At 54.9% G+C, this 21,253-nt stretch overlaps 1 protein-coding gene across 1 annotated transcript in view; it reads right to left on the bottom strand.

Moving 5' to 3' along the window:
• Positions 1–21,253, bottom strand: part of NIBAN2 (niban apoptosis regulator 2) — a 63,623-nt gene that overhangs the window by 22,797 nt on the left and 19,573 nt on the right. Inside the window, exon 2 of the mRNA XM_016961709.2 lies at positions 3,385–3,515. Within this exon, the coding sequence (XP_016817198.1) occupies positions 3,385–3,515 (131 nt within the window). The remainder of the gene's footprint in view (positions 1–3,384; positions 3,516–21,253) is intronic.

Raw genomic sequence — 21,253 nt, 5'->3', positions numbered from 1 at the left:
GCAAGGCGTCCTGAGCAGACAAGCACCAGAAAGCTTCTGGAAGGAGACAGACCACAGTGGAAGAGGCTTCGTCTTGGATGGGAGGGAACCAGGAGAGTACAGTGTTCCTCTGCAAATTCTATTTGTTCTACAATAAATAAGGTGCCTTTTGCAAAAAGAAACATTTCTCAGATGCACTCATGGGGAAAGGGTGATTGCCATCATGCCTGCACCTTCCTGGCTTCCTGGCTCTGCCCTGGCCCATCCCTGCAGTCCTGTCTCCTCTTGACCCTCCGCCCCCTTCACCATGTCCCCCTCTCCCCAGCTCCCTCCCTGCTGCTCTTCAAGGGGAAACACAAAACACTCCTGGAGAAGGAGAGCCCATTGTGCTCACACAATAGGACCTGCAGGCTTCTTCCTACCGGGTATAAAAATATTTACAGGAAAAGAAAATGGTTCCCCTACCACCCCCACACACAGTGGGCTTTGCCCAAGTCACAGAGCTGCCCTCGGCCGTCTATGTATAAACTGCCCACACCCAGCTCAAATCCCTGTCTTTTCTAGAAAGAGCAGACAGAGCTCTCATAACACCCTAGCAAAAGGCCCCTAGTTTTCATCTTCATCCCTGCTTAGGGCAGGAGCCCCGGGACACAAGGACGGGCACTCCGGGACAGGGCCAGTCCCAGCAGGAGGCTGTGCAGAAGCAGGCTTGTGGCCCAGGCAGGCTCAACAACCCCCACCACCCAGTCCGCCCCCAGATCCTGGGGAGCTCGAATGGGTGGCTGGCTGTGGGTTTGGGTTTTATTTTTAAGACTTTCAAATGGCAGAGTCGTGTACAATTGGAAGGCCTGCAGGAAATGAAACAGAACTCGACAGCCCAGGCAAAATATTTTAGACTCTGCAAAGCTCTCCAATGCCTCGGTCAGAGACAGCACAGGCCCCAAGGTCAGATAACTGGAACTCTTGTGTCGGCACCACCCACCACCAGATCCTGGACAAGTAGCTCCACATCTCTGAGCCTCAATGTCTACATCTGTGATGCAGGCATCATCATAGCCCCTCCCTCAGAGTGGGGCCACAGGGCTGAGCAAACAGTACCGGCATAAGATAACTGCTGTTTTAGCCGGGCGCTGTGGCTCACGCCCGTAATCCCAGCACTTTGGGAGGCCGAGGCAGGTGGATCACCTAAGGTCAGGAGTTCGAGACCAGCCTGGCCAACATGGTGAAACCCTGTCTCTACTAAAAATATAAAAAATTAGCGGGGTGTGGTGGTGGATGCCTGTGATCCCAGCTAGTGGGGAAGCTGAGGTATGAGAATCGCTTGAACCAGGGAGGTGGAGGTTGCAGTGAGCTGAGACTGTGCCACTGCACTCCAGCCTGGGCAACAGAGTGAGACTCCATCTCAAGAAAGCAAAAAACAAGCAAAAAGACAACTGCTGTTTTATTATTCTTATTTCTGTTGTATTATTGTTATTATTATCACTATTTTTATTTGTATTCTATTATTGTTTCTAATAAAAACCACTATTGTTTTGATCACCACTGGTGATTAATATTATTTCCAGTATTATGATGTTATCATAACTTTGCATTGTGATGATCGGTTTCCTGAGTGGCCAAAATGAGACCAAAAATACTGCTTTTCAGGGACTGTGGGTGAGTGATCTCATTTCACTCTCCTTGCTTACATGTTGCTATTTTTCTACAATAAATATGCACTCCTGCCTCCCCAGACTTAAATGAGGCCTCACGCAGAGGAAATGCTTCACGCCCTCAGCCAGTGCCCACTTGTCTTGGATTATAGGGACTTGGGCTGCCCATGACATTTCTTTCCAGACAGGTGAGCCATTCTGGCCCCGCTCGCCTGGGCTGCGTCCAAGGCCTCCTTTTCTTTCCTTTCCTACCACACAGATACGCACCTGCCAGACACCCAGGCCACAGCAGGCCCCTCTGACGCTCTGCTGCCACAGGGTCAAGAGGTTACCATGACACTGGGGAAGAGGCAACCTTTTCTGGGTCAAAAAGCAAAGGTGATGCTCTGAGCAGCTCCGACACACGGTCCTGACCTCCCTCCACCGGGCGGGTTGCAGTCACGCAGAAAGGGCCCTGGGCTGGCCCAGCCTCCGCCATCCTGAATGAGCCACTTAAAGGCTCAGCCTTGGCCAGGTGCGGCAGCTGAGGCCTGTAATCCCAGCACTTTGGGAGGCCAAGGTGGGAGGATCTCTTGAGTCCCGCCCCCGGCCCCGTGTCCGAGTCAATCACAGGTTCCTCTTCCCAGAAGGCTTTGCCAGCCCCCTCTGGCCCACGCTGACCCTCAGGCTGGAGCCAGGCAGCTTCTAATCTCTCACTCAACAAATATTTCCTTAGCAAACAGCATCCTACTATTTATATCATAGCAGATCATGATGGAGCCAGTGACAGTGCTTTCCCTGCTTCAGGCACAACCACCCTGTGAAGGAGGTGTTCTCATCCCATTTGACAGATGAGTAAACTGAGGCTCTTACTGGAGGAGCTTGCCTTGAATTGGAGACTATCCAGACTCTAGAGCCCCAGCTCTGATGGTGGAGGAGGTGAGCTAGGAGGAGTCACCCACGGTGACTGAAGGGGTCTCAACAACACGACCTGGGTTACCCACCTATTCAGAAGTGGGAAGGAGGCTAGGCATGGTGGCTCACGCCTGTAATCCCAGCACTTTTGGGGAGCTGAGGCTGGAGGATCACTTGAGCCCAGGAGTTTGAGACCAGCCTGGGCAACACAGCAAAACCCCATCTCTACAAAAAATGCAAAAATTAGCCTAGAGTGATGGTGTGCACCTGTAGTCCCAGTAACTGGGGAGACTGAGGTGGAAGGATCACTTGAGCCAGGAAGGTTGAGGCTGCAGTGAGGCATGATTGCGCCACTGCACTCCAGCCTGGGCAACAGCAAGACCCAGTCTCAAAAAAAAAAAATTAATAAGCCGCACATGGTGGCTCACACCTGCCTGTAATCCCAGCATTTTGGGAGGCTGAGGCAGTCAGATGGCTTGAGGTCAGGAGTTTGAGACCAGCCTAGCCAACATGGTAAAACCCCGTCTCTACTAAAAATACAAAAACTTAGCCGGGCATGGTGGTGCACGGCTGTGGTCCCAGCTACTCGGGAGGCTGAGTCAGGAGAGTGCCTTGAACCTGGGAGGCGGAGGTTGCAGTGACCTGAGATTGTGCCACTGCACTCCAGCCTGAGTGACAGAGCGAGACTCTGTCTCAAAAAAGAAAAAATAATTAATTTTAAAAAAAAGAAGCTGGGGAGACCCTTAGAGGCCATCACAGTAACAATGGGAAACTGAGGCCCAGAAAAGTAAAGTCACTCCCCCGAGGCCACATGGCGAGAAGTAGCAGAACATACCCGAGTCCTCCCAGCACCTCTCACCTTGCGCCAGAGCAGCTGGGCCTGCGGCAGCCCCGTGCCCTCAATCTCATGGCGCATGCTGTTGAAGAGAGCCACGCCATACTGGTCTTCATAGAACTGGAGGAACTCCGTCAGGATCTTCCCGGTTTTTTCTGGAAGAGAAGGACAAGCAGGAGCTTGAGGTCCTCAGGGATGCTGATGCATCACGATCCTTCCCCTAGGCAGGAGTGGCTGCAAAGCCCCAAATTCCTGCATGTGGAATTGTTTGCACAGGCTCCTCGCACTCATCTGCGCTGCATTTCTGGCCAGAGCCCCGCGTTTCCTGTGAAAACCAACTGCCTTGGAAAGGGTGAACCTCCAGATGGGAAAGCGGGTAATGGCCATAGACAGAGAATCAAACAAATGCAAACAGAACCAAGACTCCATTTCCTGTCGTCACACTGGTGGGGACATGCAAAAACAGGCCATGTCACTCAGAGCTGGGGGCGCCAGGAATGGGGACAGCCATTTCGGAGGGTGGGTGTCCTGTCCTTGGATGCTCCCACCTCTAGGAATCTACCCCCATAGAACGATTCGCAGGACACAAAGGCAAATGTGCACTGAGGCCATAGCGGGGAGCAGCTGAATGTGATCTCTAGGGATGATCGGTATACATTGGTTCACCCAGGTCAGTAAAAAGTAAAAAGATGGAGGGAGGCCAGGCATGGTGGCTCCCAGAACTTTTCAAGGCCAAGGTGGGTGGATCACCTGAGGTCAGGAGTTCAAGACCAGTGTGGCCAACATGGCGAAACCCTGTCTCTACTAAAAATACAAAAATCAGTAGGGCATGGTGGCAGGCGCCTGTAAGGCCAGCTACTCAGGAGACTGAGGCAGGAGAATCACTTGAACCTGGAAGTTTGGTGGAAGGCGGAGGTTTCAGTGAGTCGAGATTGCACCACTGCACTCCAGCCTGGGCGACAGAGCGAGACTCCATATAATAAAAAAATTTTAAAAAATGGAGGGACCTATCCGGATAGGTGCCAACAAACAGAAAGGGCTCATGCTCCATTAAGGAAAGAAAGCAAGTGACAGAGTCACCTGTTGACGATCAGCTCATTTAAAAAAAAAAAAATCGCTTTCTGGCCAGGTGCAGTGGCTCACACCTATAATCCCAGCACTTTGGGAGACTAAGGCAGGTGGATCGCTTGAGCCCAGGAGTTTGAGACCAGCCTGAGCAACACAGCAAGACCTCATCCCTACAAAAAAATACAAAAGTTTGGCCAGGTGCGGTGGTTCACAGCACTTTGGGAGGACAAGGTAGACAGATCACCTGAGGTCAGGAGTTCGAGACCAGCCTGGCCAACATGGCAAAACCCCATCTCTACTAAAAATAGAAAGATTAGCCAGGCATGGTGGCGGGTGCCTGTAATCCCGGCTACTCAGGAGGCTGAGACAGGAGGATCACTTGAACCCAGGAGGCAGAGGTTGCAGTGAACCAAGATCGTACCACTACACCCCATCCTGGGTGACAGAGCAAGACTCTATCTTAAAAAAACAAAACAAAAGGCTGGGCGCGGTGGCTTAGGCCTGTAATCCCAGCACTTTGGGAGGCCGAGGTGGGCAGATCACAAGGTCAGGAGACAGAGACCATCCTGGCTAACACGGTGAAACCCTGTATCTACTAAAAAATAGAAAAAATTAGCCAGGCATGGTGGCGGGCGCCTGTAGTCCCAGCTACTCGGGAGGCTGAGGCAGGAGAATGGCATGAACCCGGGAGGCGGAGCTTGCAGTGAGCCGAGATCGTGCCACTGCACTCCAGCCTGGGCGACAGAACGAGACTCCATCTCAAAAAACAAAACAAAAATTAGCCAGGTGTGGTGGCGTGTGCCTGTATTCCCAGCTATTCAGGAGGCTGAGGTGGGAGGGTCACTTAAGCCCAGGAAGGTCGAGGCTGCAGCGAGCTATGATCGTGCAACTGCACTCCAGCCTGGGCGACAGAGCGAGACCCTGTCTCAACACACACATAACAAAACCAAAACTCCTCCTATTTGTACATATAGCTTACTTAGGCTTGGGTGCGTGGAGGAGGTCTGGAAGGCAGCATGCCAGGCTGGGAAGGCAGGACCTCTGGTGTGGGAGTGGGGAGTACAGAGTGAACTTCATTTTCTGTTTATTTCCTTTTATAGCATTTGAATTATTTTATAATCATGATTCCTTTCATAATAAAAAATAAACATTCTAAAATTAATGCCTCTACCAAGTGAACAACCTTTCTGCTTTCACTGGCCATTTGCTCCTGTCTTCTGCGCGGTTTCTGAATAGAGGTGAGTGCTATGGCCTTGAAGGCAGGCCCAGGCCACATCAGGCTCAGCACGTGTGCTCCTGGGCGCCCCCATGTTCAGATGAAGGAGGAGGCCCAGAGAGGGTCTCGGACCCAAGAGGGGAGAGGCTTCCTGGTCCTAAGAAGCTGCAGCTCGCGTCCCAACTGGGATTTGTGCTGGCCCGCTGTGCGGCTCCCCTCTCTGGGCCTCGGTTTCCCCCATGCACTGAGAGGCTGCATTCGATGACGGACAGGCCCTGCCATCTCTGACAGTCTTGGATTCCAGGTTTCAAAGACCTGGTCCTTTCTCAAAACAGGAGCTGGCAGGAACCTGCCCCTCCCATGGCCAGTCTCCAGGTACCGAGGGCACCTGGCTAGGATGACATTTCATTCCATCTTCTCTATAGTTCTGTGAGGGAGAACCTGTGTTATCCCCACTTTACAGAGGAGGTAACTGAGGCCCAGGGAGGTTAAGTCACTGGCATAAGGTCACACAGCCAGTGGGTGGTAGAGCTGGGATGCAGTCCTGGGTCCCCACCAGGAGGTGGTGGCCTGGGAGGAGGGCTGAGAGGGCATGTCACACACCATGCCTCACAGCTCATAACCAGGGTCCCAGGCACGTGACCTTCCTGGGTGTCTGCCCACACCCCGGGCCCTGCCTCGGTGATGGGGGTGGAGGGATGCCCCCCAACCCCTCTCCACAGACCCTGTCCCTCCCTGTACTCCCCTTTCCTGGAGTAAGGTCATGTCTGTCCAGATTCCAGTTTGGGGGGAGGAAGGGGAGAACAAATGAGGAATTTGGTTTGAATGCCTATTTTTTAAAAACCATAAACAACCAGAACTCTCTCTGAGACCATGGGAATTGTTTTGAAAAATCATGAGGCAGAGAGGGGGCAAATGGAAGAGAGTCATACATCGGGGATAATAGAGAAAAGAGGATGGAAGCTGACAATAACATCGGTACCATGGTTGTCATTGTCACAGCCACCATTTGCAGAGCATTAAACCCGTGCTACGGCAGGTTTTATGTATGTGAACCCAGAGAATCTCCATGAGAACCCCAGGAAGCCAGTGCTGTTGTTTTCCTATTTCAGGGATAAGGAGTCAAGCCACGCACCCCACAGGCATTCTATCAACGTGGTCGGCAGGATGGGCAGGCTTGGGCCTGCAGGTCTCAGGGGTCCTTTGGCCGTGGCTCCAGGGCCCCCAGCCAGCCCCAGTGCACCCAGCCCACAGACAGATCCCAAAGGGCTGGAGTCTGCCACCCTGGCCCTCAGGGAGCAGGCCCTGGAGGGAGCTGCCATTGCTGTGAGGACTCGAACACAGGTCTGCCTGACCACAGCCCGTGCTCAGCTGCCCGGACAGCACAGTCCAGATATGGTGTCCAGGCAGGGAGGAGCTGGGTTCAGAAAGGCCCCTGGGCTGGGCTGGGGAGGACAAAAGAGGGCAAGACTGAGCCAGGAGAAGGCCCAGGCATGTCCCACCGAGGGACAGTTAAGGCCCAAGTTGGGCAGACTGTGGACTGGAGAGGAAGCTGCAGGAAGCTCTGAGGAAGGGAGACATGGGAGTGCGGGGACCCTGCTGCCTGTCAGGGTGGGAGCTGAAGGTCAAGGCTGAAGGTCAGGTCCCTGGACCAGTGCAGTGCTGCCCACAGGCCTAGGGCCTCGGGCTGAGGGGACCCAGGCAAGGGCCAGGGGTCCAGGATGCAGTTCCCTCTAGGTTTGTCACGTTGGCCCCAGGTGGGGCCGGAGTCGCTCACTATCCAGGCTTGCTCTCAGAATTCAGGAGCCAAATGGGTCAGGTAGGGAGGGCCAGGAACTCTGCTGGAGGGGTCTGGTCTCCTTTTGCTCACCACTGGATCCTGGGCACCAGGCCTGGCACAAGCAGATGTCGGCAAGGGGAGGAATAGTGGGGGTTTGGTCCAGCAGCCAAATAGTTACTAAGTCCAAACAAGGGAAGGCCGTGGGGCAGGCATCGGTGGGGGTACTGAGGGAGCGCCATGCTGCAGGTAGGGGGTCAGCATAAGCAAGGGGTTAAGGACATTAAGGACGGAGCCCAGGCAGCACCGGGAAGCCAGCTCCGCTCAGAAGAAGGGTGGCGACCACGGGAGAGCTAGAAAGGGAGGACCATGGGAAACAGGGCCACGGATGGCTCCTTGGCAGGGGTAGCCCCGAGCACATTCTTGAGAGATGTCCTCAGCCAGCATGGAAGGAACCGCCACGTGCTTTGTACAGAGGAAGTAACCCAGAGACGCAGAAGATGAGGACTCGGGTGCTGGGGACCCCAGGTGTGGAGGCCAGAGGGACCCAAAAGGCCAGCAGCATTGGGAGGGGGCCAGCCTGGACAAAGGGCTTGCAGGGCCTTCCTGGCTGGACCCTGCTGGAAGAGGACCCAGGCGGGCACTGCAGCCCTGGCAGGGGCTCAGCCAGAGGACCCAGCCTGGCCACCGCCTTACCTGCTGAGCTCTGGGGCTGCAGTCCAGGCAGGCCCCACCCAGTACCCCACTTTTCCTTCTTGCTCCCTGCAGTGGCTCTCCCCCGGCATTGTTGCTTCAGGATTTTACAACTCAAATTCCCACACGGCGTCCCGGCCTGGGTGTCTGTGGGGGTCCTGAGCCCGGGCACCCCTCTTTCCTCCATACTTGCCCACAGCAGCTCTTTCCATTTCCTGCCACAGCCTCTGGAGACACCACACGCCACGGATTTGGGGCAGATGTTGGACAGGGCCTCCAACACTCAGGCTTACCACCCTGTTAGGGGAATGTGAGCCAGAGAGGGTGAGCAGCTCAGCTGAGGTCACACAGCCAGATGGAGGCAATTAGGTTCGAGCCATAGTCGGCTGCATGCCACCCTCCTGGTCCTAGCTCTGGCCATTGTCTACAGGGCCCCACAGGCCCCCTACCTCCCCTTAGAGGGCAGAGAGGAAACTGGCTGTGCCCCCATCTACAGAGGCAGGGCTGGCCCGCAGGTCCTGGGCCCAGGAACTGGGGGGCTCCAGCTGGTGGTAGAAATCACTCGCTTCTGTGAGCTACAGAGAGGCTGGGGTGGGGTGGTGTGAAGGTGTGTGCCAGCTTCGTCACTTTCCACATTATCTCATCCATTCTGCCTCCCTGCATTGACTCAGCCCCAGGTGCTGTTAGGTGAGAAGGCAGGGAATGGAGTGGGGCAGGACTCACAGAGCCTGCCCTGCGGCCCCAGGTGCCCAGCCTCCTGGTGAGGAGCTTGAAGTCAGGACCAGAGTCCCCGCCCTGCCATATGCCAGCCCTGCAAGCGCCTAGCTCTCAGAGACTCACATTCTTCATTTGTAATTGGGCCTCTCCGAAGCTGTTTCCGAGCTCTGAGCTCTGCAGGACCCGATAGCGTTTGAGGTGCTCAGCTCCAGGCCTCCATAAACGTCACTGTTAATCATCAGTGTCCTCAGCTGAGAACAGCAGTCATAAGAGACTGTTTGAAATGTTTATTAGCAGTATAACTTTTATAGTTTGAAATAATCCAATAAAGATTTGTTTTCTGAAGAACCGGGACAAGAATCACAAAATAATAATGATAATGATGGGAGGCCTTCCACAAACAAAGATCACAGATGCGGGGAAGCCAGGGGGGACAGCAGGTCCCTGTGTTTGATGGGGGGTCCTGCCTGACCGTGGCTAGGATCCCCTGGCATAACCCTTAGCCTCTGCTGGTGCCCAGAGCCATTGGTTGCCCCCTTTTCGCCTTCTGCCAGCAGGAGGTAAGCCCACGCCCATCAGACACAGGGCCCACCTGTTCTTTGCCCCAACACACACCATTCTTCAAATGGCCCAGAGGGAAATACAACCCTCACTTTACAGCTGTATGAACCGAGGCTCAGAACAATTAAACAGCTCAGGAAAGGCCACTCTGTCAGTCCACAAAACCTGCCGAGGCCCCTCACAGAGGTTGTCACAAAAGGCGCCTGCCTGTTGGGGTCCCGGTTCCCTTCTTAGCCCAAGAGGGCAGCGTGTGAATTCTGGGAGTGGAGTCGAGTCCTGATCTGTGCCCAGGGACCTCAGGAAGCCACTCCCATCCCAGGCCTCTGTCTCCACGTGGTGTCTCTATGGGTACTGGGCTGCATCCACCTCTGAAGAGGCCACTTTTGGGGATGCAGGTCCAGGGCAAAACTCACAACACATACTTGTGGGTTTGTTGTGGAGCTGAGAGCCAAGCCTTTCAGCAAGTTGGTTGAATAAGGGGGTGCTCTGTGGATCTCAGGGGGGCTCTGCTCCCCATATGACTGGAACCCTGTCTCCAAGGGCTGCATCCTATCGGGTTATTGAGGGTGACTGAGAAGGACCCCCTCACAAGCCAGTCCTCCTAACTCTGCCCCTGGATCCCCAGAGTTTGCCAGGGATAGGTGCCTATCCACCGACAACTTACTGCATGCTCCACAGCCTGTTTAATCCTAACAGGTATTAGTATCCCATCTGACAGATAAGAAAAGTGAGACTCAGGCTAAACACAGCGGCTGCCACCCAGGAAGCACTCAGTGAGTGTCACATGGCTATTTAGAAACGCAGTTGTGTGGCCAGGCATGGTGATGCGTGCCTGCAATCCCAGCTACTCAGGAGGCTGAGGCAGGAGAATCACTTCAATCTGAGAGGCAGAGGTTGCTGTGAGCCGAGATCGCGCCACTGCATTCCAACCTGGGAGACACAGTGAGACTCCATCTCAAAGAAAAAAAAAAAAATAGAAATGCAGTTGTGCGGCCGGGCACAGTGGCTCACGCCTGTAATCCCAGCACTTTGGGAGGCCGAGGCAGGCAGATCACTTGAGGTCAGGAGTTTGAGACCAGCCTGGCCAACATGGTGAAACCCCATCTCTACTAAAAATACAAAAATTAGCCAGGCATGGTGGCGGGCACCTGTAATCCCAGCTACTTGGGAGACTGAGGCAGGATAATTGCTTGAACCTGGGAGATGGAGGCCGCAGTGAGCTGAGATTGCGCCATCGTACTCTAGCCTGGGAGACACAGTGAGACTCCATCTCAAAAAAAAAAAAAAAGAAAGAAATGCAGTTGTGATCACATCTGGAATTCACTATATACTTAAAATGGATAATTTATACAAAGACTGTGTATTAGGGACATCTCATAGTAAGAAAAATTAAGGATCGAGCTGACTGATCTTTTGGGAATGATAGATATGTGGAAAAATACAATAAAGATCTAATTTGGGTCAGTCAAAAAAAAAGAAAGGAAGAAAAGTGAGGCTCAGAGAGACTCACTGACTCACTGAAAGACACACAACGGAGGGGAAAGAGGTGGGTTTTGGACCTTGTCTCCCACCAAAGCCTGCACAGAGCCCTACCCCGCAAAGCCTCTCAACCCAGTGACCCCTCACGAGGACCCGCAATGCCGCTTTCAAACCCCTGGTTTTCCACTCTCTTGCTGGGTTCTTGCCCAATCCCAAGAATGAGGCAACACAAGGCTTTACTATCCTCATCTTACAGACGAGGAAACCGAGGCTCAGAGGGCAAAGTGACTTTCCCGAGGCAACAGCTGGCAGGTGTCAGAGCTGGGACTGAGGTCTAGGGTTTCCAGCTCCACTGGCCCCTGTCGGGTCGGAGCTGGTGGAGAATCATCGGACCCACTGGAGCCTTACTTCTTCATCCTCACTGGGCCCTAATTTTCCCACCTTTAAAATGGGAGGGTGGGTCCCTGTCAGCTCAGCTGACCGAAAATCTCAACGACAATCTAATCAGTGCTGCCCTGGCCCCAGGAACTGACCGGGATGCTGGCCTCAGCACCTCCTGTGAGCTGCTGGTGAGTCAGCTCTGACCAGCAGCTGATCACAGCCCCCTCGGGCCAGACAAAAGGACCTGGGGGGAGAACTAGGCACCCCCCATCACCTGCAAACAGGGCACCATTTCTACATGGACACACAGGCTCTGGGTCCAAGTCCCAGCTCTGCCACCTATGAGCTGTGTGGCCTTGGCTAAGGCACTTCTCCTCTCTGAGCCTTTATTTTCCCCTCTGCAAAATGGCACAACAGTATCTGCCTGACTGGGTTATGAGACAAACGGGCTACTGAGCATGAAGCCCTTTACCCTGGCAAGAAGGGGGCACTTCACCAATGGGGGCTCTTAAGAAGTGCCTCTTGTCAAGGTTCCTCTAACCCACAGTGAGGCCCTTGAAACAGAGGCTGAGCATGCAGCCTGGCCCACCCCGGGACCAGCTCCAACAGCAGCCAAGGCGGCCGGAACGTTAATTAATCTCTGATTTTCCAAACTGACAACGTTAAGGGCCACGCTACTTCCTGTGCAGATAGTGAGGCTGGGCAAGAACTGGGGAGGCCCCAGGGTGGCCTGGAGGCTTGGGGAGCTGGGGGATGGGGTACCAGGCCCACTGTGCAGATAGGGGAACTGAGGCTCAGAGAGGAGAGGAGGCTTGCTGAGCTGAGAATGGAGGAAGGAGTACAGGGGTTCTCAGAAAATGGACCTAAAAAGGCGTATCCCGGAGGGCCTCGAATGCCAAGCTAAGGAGTTCCTTCTTTGCCTTCTCATGACGCTCCCCAAAGCCACCATGTGCCGTACCTGTGCTAAGCATTTTGCTTGGACCCGTGCCCCCGATTCTTCAACTCAACCTCGGGCCAGGTGGTATTGGTACTGGCAGAACATTTCAGACCAGGTGACCGAGAACTGGGTATCTCTGCCAAATCACTCTGCTGAGAAGAGGCAGAGGTAGGATCTGCACCCTGGTCCCGACCTGATGCCTAAGCCTGAAACCCTGTTCCACACGGACGGGGGACCCAAGAGGAAGAGAGTCATCTCCAGCTGTGACCACATCCAGCTCATGTCCACCATGGGGGCTGCACGCCGGCGCCAGCCCTGGTTTGGCCCCAGTGGAGGGCGCTGTGCCAGACCCGTTCCTGGCTCATCCGGTCTCTCCAGTGGGCTCCAGGGACACACCTCACCCACGAGGCCCAGCCCGGTTTCAGGGTTTCAGGGCTGAGAGGTTTGCCGACTGAAACCAGGCAGGTAGCAGCACCCTGTGGGGTGGGGCGGGCTCAGAACCTGCCCGCCTGGTTCCCAGGGCATAGGGAGCAGGTCCAGCATGGGGAGGTGGGGGAATGAGGGGGGTGCCGACCCCACCCACCCTACAGTCCAGGGACCAGCAGAGGCAGAGTCTGGGCAAGGACTCCATTCTCCCAGGTCTCAGAGTTGTCCCAAGCACCACCATCTCCATCATGTGCCTGAGACAGCAGGGAGAGCTTGGGGTCCAGAAAGGTGGTGACACTCTCCTAGGGCCACACAGCACATCCAACAGAGCTGGGTTGGCATAGACCAGTGCCTCGCTCAGGGCCTTTCTACTCGCCCCCCACCTACTGTCACAATCGACACACAATAGCAGCAGCCACTTGTCAGCACCACCTCTGTGCTCAGCACGGCACTGCACACTCATTATTTCACGCACTGTCCTCACTTCCCAGAGAACACTGAGGCTCAGAGAGGTTAAGCGACTTCTCCAGGGACACACAGCTTGTAAATGACATGAACTCTGAACAGGGAACCAATGTTTGGGCAAAACCATCTCACCCTGGCCTCCCCGCAGCACCAGCCCGTGGGTGGCCTCCACGGGAAGGGCAGACACAAGGCTCCTGCTCAGGACCTGTAATCAGGTGGGAAGTGGGGGGTGGGAGGGGTAATGACAGGCTCCATCAAGTAGCAGGAGGGGGACCAGCAGCCCATCCACGAGAAGAGCCTGAGCCAGCAGCCAGAATCTGGCAGGCCAGGGAGGAGGAGGACAGCTGAGTGTCCCCCACCCAATCAATTCCTGTCCAGAAGAGGGACCATACCAGAGAAGGCAAGAGACGGATTCAGGGTCCCTCCATGAGCCATCCTTGGAAGAAGGGGTACAAGAGCAGACCCCTGGGACCCCCCTTCTGGGCCTGAGAGAAACAGGGCCTATGGGATTCCCACCCCACCACGACCTGCCCCCTAGCACAAGCCCAACAGGGTGAGGCAGGCTCCCCAGCACCCAGGGGCCAGTCAAGTGGCCACCCAGCCTGTGCCTCTAGTCACTGCCCCCCAGCCAGGCCACTCCCGTCCTGTGCCCGCCGCAGCCACCGAAGTCCTGCCTACTCCATCCTGGCTGCCTCTGATCCTTCCCACACACAGGGGCCACAGGGGAGTTGCCCAACGTTTCCTGGCTCGGAAACCTTCCAGTGGTACAGCTCCTACTGCCTCTGGGATGGAACTGAGCTCCTTACCATGCCCGCAGGCCCAAGTCATCTGGGGTCTCTCAGAGGCTGCTCCCCATGTCCGGAATACAGTCTTCCGCCAAGCTCACTCCTCAGCCCACCACCATGCGTCTTTCAACTGGAAAGCCCCAGGCTGGGTGGGAGCCCTCCACCTATTCCCGCAGCCCACCGCTGGCCTCCTGGTGGGTAAAGGTCTGTTCCTCATGTGGCTCCCACAGGCAGCACCCCTGCTCCTGGGGCAGGGCCTGGCACGCAGTGGAAAAGGAAGGGAAGCCCACAGCAACAGGCCAGAAGTGGCAATCTCAGGCCAGACCCACCCCCAAAAGAGAGCCACCAAGCCACTGAGCAATAAGCCCCCACACACCCCGGAGATTCCTCACCACGGAAACAGAGGCTGACATCGGAGCAGGCCCTTGGCTGGGTCCTGGGGATGAGGAAATGTACACTGTGCTGTCCTTCCTTGGGAAGGTGGCTGCCACCGACATTTCCCCCCCTGCTGGCCTCAGGTGCCCTGAAGGGGCCCTTGGCTGCATCACTCTTCCCTGAGGGCAGTTTTGTTTTGTTTTGTTTTGTTTTGTTTTGTTTTGTTTTGAGATGGAGTCTGGCTCTGTTGCCCAGGCTGGAGTGCAGTGGCACGATCTTGGCTCACTGCAACCTCTGCCTCCCAGATTCAAGCAATTCTTCTGCCTCAGCCTCCCCAGTAGCTGGGATTACAGGCACCCACCATCACACCTGGCTAATTTTTTGTATTTTTAGTAGAGATGGGGGTTTCACCATGTTGGCCAGGCTGGCCTCGAACTCCTGACCTCAGGTGATCCACCCACCTCAGCCTCCCAAAGTGCTGGGGTTACAGGCGTGAGCCACTGTGCCTGGCCCCAAGGCCAGTTATTAACAAGGAAAAACCTCTTCCCTTAAAGACAGCATCCCTCAGCACGCCAAGGCCCGACAATGACAGCCGTGTGACCCTGCGTGAGCCAGCCCTCAGCTAGGGACTTCCAGTGCGAGATCATTCTCGACTCTCAAAATGGCCCAGGGAGAAAGGCTCTGTCTCCACACCAGGAACAAAAAGGCACAGAACAGTTAGGGAGCCCTCCTACCCCGAAGCTAATGGGTGTCACGCTGGCTGGGGACACCTCACGCCATCTGACATAGACCCGGACAACAGCTGCAGGAAGTGGTACAGGAATCACCCCCGATCAAGACAGAGGCTGGAAGGTCCAGGGCCTTGTCCCAGGTCAGCCGGCTGTCAAGCAGGGAGCCAAAATCCAAGCTGGGGTGTGAGCCCAGGCTGGCTGAACCTAGACTCCACGGGCTGTGGAAACATCTGGAAGATGGTTGCATGAAGCACTTTGTAAAGGATCTCTCTGGGCTCTGATGGCCCCAAGAGACTATGGACTCACCTGTCACCACAGGCCTGGCACACGGAAGCCCACAAGTATGTTACACAGAATCACATCCAAGATCCGCAACCTCAGCCCCGCTCTCCTTCCCATCCCCACACCCTGGGCGTCTCTTGCCTCCATTACACATTTCCTACCTCCACATCTTCATCCATGCTGTGTCCTCTGGCTGGACCGCCCTTCCCTTCAATTCCACAGTTCACAATCTTAGCCAGACTTTCAACGCCCTGCTCACCCATCCTCTCCTCCATCACACTGTTCTTCAGTTCCCCATTTGCAGAAAATTATAATCATAATTGCCACATGAGCTAATGCATGTAACAGTTAGCTCTGTGCCAGGCACAGAGGCAGATCCCATATATGCTAAAAATTATAGTCAACATTATTTCATTTAACCCTCACTGGGACGTACTGCCAAACCCACTTTATGGATAAGGGATCTGAGGCTCCTGAGAAGTTAAGTGACTTTCCCAATATTACACAGGTAAGAGCAAAACTGGGATGTGAAGCCAAGCCTGCTTCTGTTCACTGCTCAAACTGTGCTGGAAGAGAGAAGAGCTAGAACCATTTGCTGACTCTCTGCTGGGACATTCCTTGCTCGACTGGCAGCTTCCCAGGTTGGAATGGTATCTTGTTCACTTCTGTATCCCTGGTACCTAACATGGCACTGGCCTTGGGAGAGGAGGGTGGGTTTCTCACAGAGACGGGTATTTCTGGAGCCATGCTTAAAACAAGAAGCAAACCCTGAGCTCAGAACAGCCTCTCTGGGCCTCAGTTTCCTTATCTGTAAAGTGGGTATAATGTCATAGTCCTCCACCACCACCTCACAAGGTTGCTGGGGTAGGGAGCACTCAGGAGATGTTGGCTTTTGTTGCTAACACCAGGATAGGGCTGCGTGAACCCTATAAGGGCACATGGCTGTTATTCTTTTTTTCTTTTATTTATTTAATTAATTAATTTTTTTTTTGAGATGGAGTCCCCACTCTGTTGCCCAGGCTGGAGTGCAGTGGCATGATCTCAGCTCGCTGCAATCTCCGCCTCCCAGGTTCAAACAATTCTCCTGCCTCAGCCTCCCAAGCAGCTGGGATTACAGGCATGTGCCACCACACCCAGCTGATTTTTGTATTTTTAGTAGAGACGGGGTTTCACCACGTTGGTCAGGCTGGTCTCGAATTCCTGACCTCAGGTGATCCACCCGCCTCGGCCTCCCGAAGTGCTAGGATTACAGGCATGAGCCACCGCACCCGGCCATGGCTGTTATCTTGGCCTTTGGTGCTGGTAGAATCCCTGCCATGGCACATTCCCTCATTCATGGGCCACCCACATACTCCTAAGAGGCCACTGGACCTGGGAAGGGACCTCCAAGATCAAGTCCAAACTATCTTTTGGACAGATGGGGAAACTGAGGCTGGGGAAATGGGGAAAAGCTGCCCAGGGTCCCATTGCCCTGTTAGTGTCCCAGCTCCTCTGAGACCATCCTGGGGAGAAACAGGTGAATGGGGCTTTCACACCCAGCAAACCCAAGCGAACCGCAACCTCAGCCCCTCAGCTTCCTCCTCAGCGGAGGAAATCTGGCCTCTGGCCTTGGGGTCCCACGTCTACAGTGCCCTCCTAGCGTCCACCCCTTGTGCCTGGCCAACTCCTCTTTCTCCTCCCCAGGCTCAAGTGCCACCTCCTCGGAACCCTCCCTCCAGACAAGTCCCGGCCTCCCAGGTCTCCACAGCCTCCCTGGCCTCCACTCCCACAGCCCCTGGCCTGCCCCCCGGCACTCCCCTCAACCACAGTTAATGCCTCATCTGAGACGCTCCCCGGACTGAGACTGCTCTCCGCTGTCTCCCCAGCACCCAGCTCCCGCCAGGCCCAGGGGGGTGCTTGATAAACAAGTGCCGAACAAGTGTTAGGTCACCCAGCCTCAGGCGCCAAACAGGTCACCAGGGAGGCCATGGTGGGCAGGGACGCAGTCTGAGGGCACAGGCCGTCTGGGTCTCATCACAGAGGCAGGTCAGGCCCAACAGAGCCAGGAGTCAGCTGGGGTTTTTCACAAGGCTGCCTTGAAAACTCTTCTCGGTTGGCAAATATTTAACCAGGGCTGGGCCACAACAGGTCTGGTGGGGAAGGGTGAGCTTTGAGGCAGGAGGGCTGGGAGGAGAGGGCGGGGCTGAGGCGGGAGCCCAGAGAGATGCACCCAAAAAAACGGGTGACCAAAAACCCGCCCACTGGGGCTGCCCTTTCCTTTACACCTCGAGGCCGCCTGGTGGGAGGAAGTCCATTCCCATCTTGACACAAACAGAAGGAAACAAAAGCCCTCTCATCCCCTCCTGCCCCCGACACCGCTTGCCTGGCAGTGGCCCCAGCCCACAGCCCACAGTGGCAGCTTGTTCTGGGAGCCCAGGATGAGGCATGCCTGCCGTCTGGGAACACAGATCCTCGCTGGGAGGGCAGCCCAGGGGGTGCCGAGGCCCCCAGCAGCGTCACCACCCAGAGCAGGACCCACACTCCAGGGGGTGGGCACCCAAGGCTGCCGTCCTGCGGCCCCCTGGCCAAGGCCACGCCCAAGGAGGAGGCTGATCTATGACAGTGATTGTGTAGACACGACCCTCCTTTCCCCTCACATGGAGTCACCCATTCCTGTTGTCTCTGGCCTTCATTCCTTTCTTGTCATCCTCACCACCCCCACAAGAGCCTGAGCCTTAGCCAGCCACCTGTCAAAACTGCCCAGGCCCCAGAGGAGCATCCCCACGCCTGTCCACAGGTGCTCCTCATACCCCTTCTCTCAGTCACGTCCAGGGCCGAGGCTGGACTGGGAACCCAGGGTGCTCTGCTGTGGCTCGTGCACATTGGCAGGTGCCCCCCACGGGCCTGGACACCTGCCCTGGGCCTGAGAACCCACCACCAATGTTCCCCTCAGCGTCCAGCCTGGTGTTGGACCTTGAGATATGCAGGAAGAGCCTGTGGTCAAGCCCTTCCCCCAAGATGTCCGCAGTGTCAACCACCCAGCCCCGCCCCATCAGACAGGTCACAACCACTGGGGCAGGGCTGAGGACAGGACCCAGCCCAGATCCCATGTCCTCCATCAGCTAGCGCAGGCCAAGCCAAAATGGCAGATGTCAGGCGAGTCACCAAGTTCAGGCGAGGCTCTGAGGCTTCATCACGATGGCCAAGAAAGGGTTTATGTTGCCCTCACTCATTCATTCAGCAATCCTGGCCACTGGGTACTCAGGAGAGAGTACACTAATGAGGGAGGCAGATTGTCAACAAAAACTACAATTACTAGGAGCCCCAACTGGGAGAAGCACAGGAGGTCACAGGAGCCCAGGAAGGTGACTGACCAAGCCTGCAGGGTCACAGAAGCCTCCCAGAGGGAGGTAGCAGCTGAGACACAAAGAGTCCCTGCTAGGGGAGGGAGGACACCGGGAAGGGAGTGTGTGCCAAGCAGAAGACCCGAGAAAGGCCAAGATTCGGACAGGCATGAAAGAGTTAATCCATTCCACAAAGATTTATCAGCACGTCCTAGGTCAAGAAGGACCCTTCAACAGTGCAGTGTCAAGGTCCTGGAACCAGATCTCAGTTCAAATCCTAACTCCACCCTTTGCTGGCTATAGGACTTTCAGCAACACATGGCTCAATTCTCTCTGAACCTCTGTTTCCTCAGCTGTAACATGGGAGTAACAGCAACCTGGCCAGGTGCGGTGGCTCACGCCTATAATACCAGCACTTTGGGAGGTCACCTAAGGTCAGAAGTTTGAGACCAGCCTGGCCAACATGGTGAAACACCGTCTCCACTAAAAATACAAAAATTAGCTAGGCGTGGTGGCGCATGCCTATAATCCCAACTGCTCGGAAGGTTGAGGCAGGAGAATCGCTTGAACCTAGGAAGTGGAGGTTGCAGTGAGCTGAGATCGCGCCACTGCACTCCAGCCTGGGCTACAGAGCGAGACTCCATCTCAAAAAACACAACAACAACAACAACAACAACAACAAAAACAGCACCACCGGGCACGGTGGCTCACGCCTGTAATCCCAGCACTTTGGGAGGCCAAGGTGGGCAGATCATCTGAGGTCGGGAGTTCGAGACCAACCTGACCAACATGGAGAAACCCTGTCTCTACTAAATATACAAAAGTAGCCAGGTGTGGTGGCGCATGCCTGTAATCCTAGCTACTCAGGAGGCTGAGGCAGGAGAATCGCTTGAACCCTAGAGGTGGAGGTTGCGGTGAGCAGAGATCGCACCATTGCACTCCAGCCTGGGCAACAAGAGCGAAACTCCGCCTCAAAAACAAAAAAACAAACAAAAAAACCCCAGCAACTTTACGATCCCCCATCTTGCAGGGTGTCATAAGGATTCAATGAAATGAATAAACCCACAGAGCCTGGGCAAATGTGGGCTGGTGTTATCAATGGCAGTGATGGAACCTCTCGAAGGAGCTCCATCTGTCCCAGTATTGGTGGCCAGGACATAAATGGTCAGGGTGCCCAGTGGCATCTCTCATTAGTGCTCATGGCAGTTCTCTGTCCCATGTTTCACGCCACGCAATGGGAACCAGCAAAGGGTGACTGGAACAGCACCTCCCTGGTCCCTCAGCTGGTGGGTCATGAGATTAAAAGGTGACATGCTTGGGGTCCAATCTTTCTGGACCCTCATCTCTCAGGTTAATTCATCAGGAAGGAGAAGTGGAGCAAGAAACATCAATGAAGACTTCTGAAAGCCAACACCCAAACGTACCGCACCCCTGAGAACCTCGACCCACCACAGCCCCCCTGCTCTGTGACACTGGCATGGAGAACACTCTGGCCTTGCCGCCTCTCCCTTAGCTGCTGCATCCATCACCAGAGATGCTGGTTGGGAAAATCAAGGGCCCTGAGTCCTCGTCCAGCTCTGCCGCCAACTCACGTGTGGCCCTGGGCAAGTTCTGGTCTCTCCAAGACTCTGCTTCCTGTAGGCAGCCTTAGGGGGTGGAGAAGTCCAAAGACCAACAGTGCTTTGTTGTCGCCAGTCCCTGAACTCCATGAGGGCTTTCCCGCTGTCTTGCATTTGTACTTCTCTTTTTTTCTCTCTTCTCTTATTGCATTGACTAAGACATCCAGATCGATGCTAATGAAAATACCTCTAGGGTTTCAACATTAAGCTTCAGACTTGCTTGGTATGTGATGAATGAAGCTGTGACGGGCTAAGTACCACATAGGGGCTGCTCAGGGAAAGGAGGGAGGACTTGTTCCTCTTCCCAAACCTTAGAGTTGGACAGTTCCCTGGAAAACAGATGCTGGGGAAGCCCAGCCGTAGCCAAGCCCTATTGGCAAGCAGAGCCCATTCTCAAGTCATCCACAGAAGACAGACAAGATCCCAGCAAGGGCTTTCTAACTGCCTCAGATGCCCAGGATAAGGGACCCTGGTGGGTAGGGAGGGCCTCATCACTGGAGGTGTGTAAGCAGAGGCTGGAGGGTCAAAGAGCACCCACCTCCAAGAGTTGGTGTGAGGACTAAATAAGATGTGTGAGATGCACCTGTCACCCTGCCTGACTCCCAGGAAGAGCCCAATAAATGCCAGCTTCTGTTCCAATAAGAACTAACAGCTAATAAGTGCCAGTCACCGTGGCCCAACCCCAATGGAAAAGGACTAAACTCGGATACACAAACCCCACAGATCTCATCAGCCAAGCACCCTCTACTGCTAATATCCTTTCCCTAAGCCCAAGTCAGGTTCTTCCCAAGTTGCCTCGTGACCCCTGCTCACCCACCATTCACACACACGTGTATGCCCACACGCATGCACACTCACACTCGCATGCCACACACATGCACTCACATGTGCATGCACATGCACGTACACACTCACATGCACGCCCACATGCATGCACTCACATGTGCAGGCACACACATGCACATTCACACATGTGCATGCCCACACACGTACACTCACACACTGTGCATCCACTCACACACATATGCATGCTTACACATGTGCACACACATGCATGC

This window comes from Pan troglodytes, chromosome 11 (genome assembly GCF_028858775.2).
Source record: "Pan troglodytes isolate AG18354 chromosome 11, NHGRI_mPanTro3-v2.0_pri, whole genome shotgun sequence".
Taxonomy (NCBI): Eukaryota; Metazoa; Chordata; class Mammalia; order Primates; family Hominidae; genus Pan; species Pan troglodytes.
This window is presented reverse-complemented; position numbering and strand designations above follow the sequence as displayed.